At 39.4% G+C, this 8,740-nt stretch overlaps 1 protein-coding gene across 2 annotated transcripts; it reads left to right on the forward strand.

Annotated features, from left to right (window-relative positions):
- lta (lymphotoxin alpha (TNF superfamily, member 1)) lies at positions 1 to 6,071 on the forward strand. Of its 2 annotated transcripts, none has more exons than XM_067511093.1 (6): positions 1 to 37; positions 1,399 to 1,522; positions 2,263 to 2,305; positions 2,894 to 2,929; positions 3,108 to 3,140; positions 4,803 to 6,071. In XM_067511093.1, exons 2-6 carry the CDS (start codon positions 1,400 to 1,402, stop codon positions 5,156 to 5,158), a joined length of 591 nt encoding a protein of 196 aa, XP_067367194.1. In that variant the 5' UTR covers positions 1 to 37; position 1,399; the 3' UTR covers positions 5,159 to 6,071. The 2 variants fall into 2 exon arrangements, with proteins under 2 accessions (XP_067367194.1, XP_067367195.1); XM_067511094.1 differs by lacking the exon at positions 1 to 37 and adding an exon at positions 407 to 490.
- The last annotated feature ends 2,669 nt before the right edge of the window (positions 6,072 to 8,740 follow it).

Here is an 8,740-nt window from a genome sequence, read left to right on the forward strand (position 1 = left end):
GAACCACGTTAGAACCTCTTGACCAGAGATAAAATAGGTAAGAAATAGAAATTTTCATTCATCTTGCATAATGACACACTGAGGGTTTAACTTGCTTCTTCTGCTGATGCTGTCATGCTGTACCAACTGATGTTACACCTTTCTGCTCATCATACACCATATGCACTGGACCGTTATGTGAAGATGGTCAATGTGCTTGTAACAGTAAACGTAATATGTCCCTGGAAATTACCTGTGGACCACTAAAAAGTTCTTTTTAAAGGTTAATAGGTTGAGATTGACAGCCACTTCGCAGACATTCACTTTCAGTGGTATTTTATCTATCAATTTTAAGTTTCAGTCTATGTCATTACAAATAAACAAGCAACCCACAAATTGTGCAATGCCATGCCATCCTTTGTGCAGGACTAAAAACACCCCCAAAGAGGTAAAATCCCAGAGAGGCAGCAGCATGGTGGCAGTGAGCTGAGGGTACATGTGCTATACTCATGTGAGTGTGTGTGCAATGGTGTCACTCTGGGACTTACATAGTTAGCACTGGACATTTTCGTGTCCAGTCAGGTTTAGTTGTACTTTCAGGTAGTGGGGTTAATAAAGGCAGCTAGTAGTGAAAGCACAGTAAAGGACAGTCACTTCAGTCAGTTTTGACGATTCATCCTCTGAGTCATGTTTAAATTTTCTTACCAAATAAGAGGTAAAATGTGACATTTGCTGGGAATCGTGAGGACTAGCAGCGGTTGGACCGATTCCACAATTTTCCTTTACAATTTCTTTTAAGTTCTCATCCACACATATTGTTTAAATGTGTGGATTTACTGTAACTGCACATTTGCCTATTATTTAGACACTTTACTTATATACTGTAGAAGTAGAACATCACAATACTTTATTACAATTTGCAGTACATTATACTTTATACAAGTTCAGTGGGTCTTAACTTTCTATTGGTTTTTGGACTTTTATTTCTAAACTATTGCATTTTACTAAACCACAGAAGAAGCTAAAGGGGAAACACTTGTGGTCCCCAATACTGTATGCACAGATTTTTACAGGCTGGTAACCAATGGCTCAATGTCAAATAAAATGCTATGGGTCGTGGTTTAGGACATGTGAAAAGTAGCTAGCTCACCAACAGTGTAGCATTATATGGAAATATTCAAGCATGGTACTCGAGCAAATGTACTTAGGTACTGTATACTGCTGCCTAAAGGGCTCCATTGTAAATCTGCATCAGTCCTTAGAAATTAAAACGGTGATTAAAACATTTTCAAAACTGATGCTCAAAACTACCAAAAGAAGGAATTGGTTTTATATAAGCGTCCAGAGAATTAGCTTTGTTAGTACAATCTTGAATATCAAAACAAAACATATATGTGTGTGTGTGTGTGTGTTTGACAGAATGGAGGGTCAGTCGAAGTCCTCTCATAAGTACCTGCTGCTGCAGGTGTGGTGCAGTCTCCTTACTGTGGCTATGGTGGTTATGGCCGCCCTTCTCACTTCAATCAAACCGAAGTCAACCGAGGTCAGTACACTTGGCCCAACAACAGAAAATGACGTTAGATTTCTATTAATCTAGCAAGATTTGTTTTAAAACAGTTTCAGTGTATTCTATGTTTTTTTTGTGTGTGTTTGTCACGTGAACCAACATGTTTTGTGTTTTTTTTGGGGAATTGTGTCACCACCTATGCTTGTAAATTCCACTTGCGCAAGTCTTATGTTTCCACGCTTCATTGAATCAACAATAGATTGTTAAACCTACAGTACATTATATGGGGAAAAAATGAGTTCAAATATATCCAAAGCCACCACAAAGCATAATGCCTGTGTGTATTTCATTGTTGCTCATGAGTTTAGTCTGTTGTTGAAATGCAAGTCTCGAACTCCACTTGGTGCCTCAAGGTGGCACCAACAACAGGACTGCTAGATGTAGCAGGTTGCTCTGCATCACAGCAACCTGTATAGTATTGTGTGGAGTGCATTACATTGTGCAGGCATTCCTGTGTTGTCTACTGGTGGTGGATATATTTTCCAGCTAAATGGAGGGATAACATTTTCCAGGACTGGCTGAGAGATGGAATCTCCCAGCTCCAAACTATACTGAATAATCTCTTTTTTTTGAAAAGTTGATATTTAGGAGATGTCTGTAAAGGCACAATGACAATATGTACAGTGAGAGACAGTAAAGTAACAGCAATGATGGAATGGCGAAGATGATTGTGATGATAATTGAAATGATGGTTTGTTTTATTTTATCTTTTCTAGGATGGACAAACTACACTGAAGCCTACACTGAAGCCTAATGAAGGTACACGTTTCAAAAGGAGACTCATATCAGTGGACTGATTCACATCATCAAAAATATAGATTTGTCAATACATAACAGAATATTTTAAAAAGTTCACTTTTTCACTGTTGTTTTTCTCGTGGGGGTTGACACAAACAGAATCAAACACACACTGCTGCTGTGTCCACAAAGCCCAATGCTCCCTTTTTTTTTAAAACCTGTGTTGCCAATTTAGCAACTTTCACTGGCCTCTTGCACTCGCTGTTTCCAGTGTGTTGGGGGAGGCCAGCACGCTGTCAGTCCACCAAACAGCAGCCGGACAGGCCTAGACGACCAATCACTGATACAGAAAAGCCGAGGAGACTCAAGCCCACCTTGCGAGACGTATTTGTAATTATGATGCCAAAGTCAAGTGAAGCGAAGAAAATGAACAGGGCTGTAAGCAGAGTACATGTAGCCTTGTTATAAACATCTGAAATTTTATGCTCTCAGTGTTGTGTCAGTTTTTCCCCGTGGTATCATAACTGGCATAATGGCTTGTGAGTATTTGAATAAAAAGCTAAAAACATCCCACATGAAGCTGAATTTAACACCACTTTTTCTTTGCAGACAAAATAAATAGGAGCCCAGAAGCTAGGTCAGAAGGTAAGTTATGATGTACTTTGTTTATTGGCTTATGTATACTAAATAAAATGTATAAATAAATTTACTAACAGACTGAAACATACATGCGTGAGGAGTGAAAAACCTGACGGATGATACGCTGTAAAAATTCCCACAGTTACTGTTTGTCAATTAACCTCTAATTTCTGTTGTTTGTCAGAATCGTCCCTCTCGTACATCCAGTTAATCAAGTGTGAGTACACTTCCTCTTCTGGTTAATTAAATCCAAATATATTTTCATCTTTTATGTTCCATGTCAATGTGTTGGTTTACAAAGAAAAACATGTCATATATATAGAGAGTTTTATTGGCAGGCTTAAGCAAAGTTTCAACTTTTGGACTAAGAAAGTTCAGCCTTTGGCCTAAACTGAGCTCTAACCACTGACATCAGAATCATTTTCAGCTTTCTAAATAGCACTAACCTTCATCAAGTGTTAGTGTCACTTCCTAATTTTTAAAAGACCAAAGGTCGGGGGTGGTGGTTGGGGGGGGGGCTTTCTAAAAGCTGTCAGTGATCTTGTCAGAGAGGGAAAAGTACTTTATGAAAAGAGAAAGAGGTGACACTTGCTCAAAGAACTCTCCACTAACCAAATTAACAGACGACTCTTACTTTTTACTGTTTTTTCTAACTGATACTACGCCTCTACTGTATAAAAACTAGTCATAGTATACGCCCCCACATGGTGGTTGAAACAGAATCAGACATGCTCTCTGGGAGCTGCGGATAGTCATTCTGAGAAACGTAGGAAGTGGCACAGATGAAGACACAGTATGTTGATGGGAACTGGGTGCATACAAGTAAATAACAACAAAATACATTACACCTTATTTAAATTCTCTCATACATTCAAAGTGAGACTTTCCGCAGATTTAGAGACACAGATTTCATCGGGTACGTGTTTGCCCAGTCAAGTTATATTGTGAAGCTTAAAGAGGCTGAAACCATATTTTTTTAATGTTTTAGTTTAAATTGTGAACTGTCATACTTCGCCCCATTATTTTTATACTTCAACAGCAAACGGTACATTTCTGCATGCACACTCAGGCTAAACCACGGCTTGGACTGAGTGAGACACATAGCACTGTCATGTTTCCAGTCTAATGCGCGCTGTTCCTCCCACTACACTATATTTTCCTGTGTGAAGTGGGTTCCTAAAGCCACAGCAAAGTGCAAAAGCTGTAATGTGGGCTGCTCCGTCAGAAAATATAATTGCATCCCACGGCAACAAAACTCCTCAGATAGTCGGGGGATGCTTTGTCTGCTAACTGAAAGGAAAATATATGTAGTCAGTAACTGGAGGATTTTTTTGTAACCTGACATCACAGGATGATACTTGGAGTGTGAATGTTTCACAAGGGCCGAAATTGAATGGAGCATCTCTTTTCTTTTGCTTAGATTCTTTGTACGCTAATGACAAAAATGCATGTGTTTCTGCAGAGATTTTCATTACACCTATCAACAGTCTGCATGGACATTTTATTAAAACTGCATAACTGCTTTTTGTCTGATGTTCTATGAAATCTCTGACATGTACAGTATTTCCTATGCACTGGCATAACCATGATCTATATCGTTGTCCACAGCTGCTATAGTGATTACATTTATGTTCACGCTGTGATTATTAGCAATAATATCAGCATCACTTTGTGTTTTCCTGATTCTTTACTTAATTGTGAGAAAACATTATTCATCGGTAAAATATTATAGCCCACCACATGCTGTATGAAAAGAGAAAACCGTTTAAATGTTTTAGAACTACAGTCTGGACTGGAGGCTTCACTGCTTAATGATTATATTGTGTGAGAATGTTTAATAGATGAGTGACTAAAGAAAAGTTTGTCCAATCTTCCACAGCTGTGCAGAATGATTCTTGGGAAATAACACACCCATCCTGTGAGTCCTGCTCCCTCGTCCTAGAGAAGAACTCGATCCACTGCAAGAAAAAAAGCATCTACTTCATCTACGCCCAGGTCACCTTCCCCATGATGAATCAAAAGTCAGGAAACAAATATGTGACTTTGAAACGAGATGCAACATTTGGTAGAAAGGTGAGGATACTGGTTGAGGGGACGTTCCCGAACACAACGGTGGGCACTGTGTGGGTGGCCAAGATTGTTAGCCTCGAGGCAGGAGACAGGGTCAGCTTAGACATCACAAATGATGATTTTCTAAAAGACAGCTCATTCTGGGGTGCCTATGAGCTTCATTAGGCCTGCAGGCGTCTGGGATTTGTTACTTTAGCTTGGACTGGGATATTGTGAGGGGGCCCATACAAATACGATTGAGCAAAATCGTTCTTCATCATTATTTATACCGATATTTAGTATCATGTTTTTTTAATCAGAGAATTTCGTGCCAAAGACAACGTTTTTGGAGGGTAGTGAAGCCTTTTAGTGATCTTCATGGCCAACATGCAACACTAAAATGTTAAAAGTTCCATAATGCAGAGTAATAAAGATTTTTAATATATATTTTACTAACTCAGATCATTGAAACAGTGAATAAAATGTCACATCTCTTACTTTTATACAACAATATACTGGGAAAACACACACACACACAGACTAACACACACACACACACACACACACACACTGCATCAGTCAAACCTTAATTCCTTCTATTAGCTGTTTCTGAGTCTTGAAACTGTGTACTGTATGATGGTCTTGTACATTTAAATGTTTAAAATTCTATAAGCTTGTGTAATTTATGAAATGGAATTCATACTGTGATATTTGCATTTCAGTGTGGTGGGATGAAAGAACAATTAAAGTTGTGTTATTTCTGCCTGACTTTTTACTGCAAGCTGCCCGCTGACCACATGGTGGTGCCACATTTCTCCAAATCAGTGGTGACATGAAAGGCTGCGTGCTCTTTAATCCATTACAAAGCCCAATTACAAATTATTTGTACTTATTACAAACACAAACAGCAAAGACATTCTATTGCTGAGTGAGGAACTGCAACAGTTATGTTAAACGCAGCTGACAACACAAAATGTGGCTTTACTCATCTTTTTGGCCTGAGACTAACATTGTGAACTTTACTCTAAGCGGACATAAACAGGTGCAAAACAGGAAGCCACATATTTGGTGCAACATCCGTCAGACTACTTCCCCATTACAACACATCCCTAGACATATCTGAACGCAAAACACCCTCTCATCACACTCTAATACAAAATATACTAACTATAGACTTGATACTGGTGTTTGAAAGTAATATGCTTTTCTGTCTATGACAGAAAAGTACATCAGTTTCTTGTATACAGTCTTTATTGGGTTTCATACAATCAGCTTATGATTCATTTCCTATGTTAAATAAGAGTAACCGATAAGGGAAACATGTTTGTACATATATGTGGGAAAGTCCTGACAGAATAAAACTGAGAGTCTACGTTCGAGCTATGATACTCTGTGAGTGGGCATGTGTGGTGCTTCACAGTTTTCACTGAATCTATTTAATACTTGTTGGGATCATGGAAATTAGGAAATGTCTTTTAGGAAATAGGAGTGTAGCGCAGGAAATCCCGGCCCTGGCCCACAGGGTTCCCCCACCCCCTACTTGTTTTCCAACTGGCCCTGTGCTACCCTCTGCTGATTACCTGGATGATTTGGGATCACTCAATCAGAAGCTGTTCATCAAGAACAAACTTACATGATGCAAATTAATAAATTGGTATCTTCCAGTTTCTGACTGAGTGAACGCACCTGATCCAGGAATTATGCAGTGCCACTCCCTGGGTAGGGCTAAAAAAAGAAAAATGAGCAGGAAGGAATCCCAAAGAACCAGGGTAAGGAACCATCGGTGTAGAGAATTTTAAATTGATGTCCCTGTCAGGGATAGTTTCTTAGGGTGGACCCAGATGCAACAAGGAGAGAGCGAGGTGTAAGAAGAAAACGGCCTTATTTACGACTATAATAAAGAAGACAACAAAAAAACAAAACAAAAAAAACCAAATAAGAACAAACACCTAACATAAATTTAGTCCCAGAGGAGGACAAGGATCTAACACAATTTCATAAACACACAAAATCCCTTTGGTGACACAACATGCAAAACACACAAATGCGCTTAGGCCAAGAATGATCCCTTAACTCTGGGTTCCATAATTTCCCAACATGACTTTAACTTGGTTCATAACCTTGGTATACATGACGATGCTTCTCAGTGGATGTACATATGTGGTTACACTAAAGAAGTCCGTGACACTAGACTCAATAAGCAGTGTGACTCATGAGTATGTAGTTCAACATTTTTCAGATAATCACATGGATTGATAAATACTTATGCATGGCGTGAAACAAAACATGGGCTTGGCATGAAAAACATTCTCCTTACAATGGCATGGTTACAAAGGTCTGTGATAAACCTCGATGCCTTACGGACTTTTAGCGGAACTCAATCCTTAGTGCAATTTACATAGTCGGTGACAGAGAGGGTCTATAGGGAACTGTAACTCACTGAACCAGAGCGACTGGCAGAGTCAGGCCAACAATAACTAGGATCTAGAAACTACTATGGGAACTAAGACACTAAACAAGGGGAGTGGACATAGAAATAATGAGATTAAGGCTCATTAACAAACTAAGGGGTGAATGAGCTTATGAGGATTGAACTAAAACCCCTGGACACTACAAGAAAAGGAACCGACTAAACATCAACGTAGCACTGTTCACAAGGTGAACATACCAGAAAACACGCTCACACACAAAAAAAAACATAGACACTGAATTAAAAATCAAACCAAACCTCAGACCAAGACACCGATTACAGAAATCCACATGAACAGGAGCCAGGAATCAAAAACCATGAGACGGGTGACCCTGGAGACAGGGAGTTGCACAGATAACGGAGACAACGACCTGGCAGAGAATAAGGGGGAGAGCTGGGTTTTTAAAAGGCAGCGGAACAGGTGAAAACGATTGTGACTGTTGATGGAAGTGGAAAAGTGGAGAAAAAGGGGAACAAAATAAAAGTCCATAAAAGTCCTTTTCAATCAAGTTCCAATAAATTTTCAGCTTGTTGAAGATGTGCAGGAAACCTACTCTGGCACAGGTGAACAGACTGGATAGATCACAAAATGGCGGCCCATAACCGTTAACATACTGTGACTAACTTTACATTCTCTACGCAACAGTCATGCATCCAATAGTTATTAAAATATTTGATAATTAGACCTGATCTATAAAAAAACCTAATCAAACAGGCTTTTCCTCAAGTTCGAAACCTAACTCTCATGTTTCCAGTCCTCTGGTTAAAAACCAGGAGAAGTACACAAATAATCCCTGAACCGCTGCCACACTTAACAGCACAAACAATGTTGCTTTGTCTGTTTTATTGCCATAGAAGTGATTCATCCACTTTTTTTAACTGACACTTTATAAATAACACTGACTCCACCTTATGTGACGTGACAAAACCTGCTCCTCACTCTACTGCTCACGCAACCCTGTAAGATCAGGATTAGGAGAAAGCAGATTGCATGACATCACCCCTAACAAGTACTGAAGGGTTACTTTCTCACACATTCCTCGCAACACTCGTCCCTTTGTTCTTGTTTGCCTTTGTAGTTCTGTTTGTCGGCCCTACCATTTCTACTGGTGAACTGTGTGATATTTTGAGTTTGAGTTTTCAAAGGCTTCTTTTTTCAGTAATGTTCCAATTATTGTTCTTTAAAGTTTTCACCTAACTGGGAATGTCCTGGGAAAGGACAGCTAGAGGGCCCCGGGGTTCGATGGTCACGGTCGCCATTCTGTGTGGACTTGTGGTCATGTTCTCTCAGTGCCTAT

This window comes from Channa argus, chromosome 7, assembly GCF_033026475.1.
Source record: "Channa argus isolate prfri chromosome 7, Channa argus male v1.0, whole genome shotgun sequence".
NCBI classification, from domain to species: Eukaryota; Metazoa; Chordata; class Actinopteri; order Anabantiformes; family Channidae; genus Channa; species Channa argus.

Excerpts from the sequence above, each read along its gene's own strand:
- lta (XM_067511093.1), top strand. The coding sequence starts at position 1,400 with ATGGAGGGTCAGTCGAAGTCCTCTCATAAGTACCTGCTGCTGCAGGTG. Across the intron at positions 2,306-2,893 it reads TACACTGAAGCCTAATGAAG|ACAAAATAAATAGGAGCCCA; the intron begins GTACACGTTTCA and ends TTTTCTTTGCAG. Across the intron at positions 3,141-4,802 it reads GTACATCCAGTTAATCAAGT|CTGTGCAGAATGATTCTTGG; the intron begins GTGAGTACACTT and ends AATCTTCCACAG.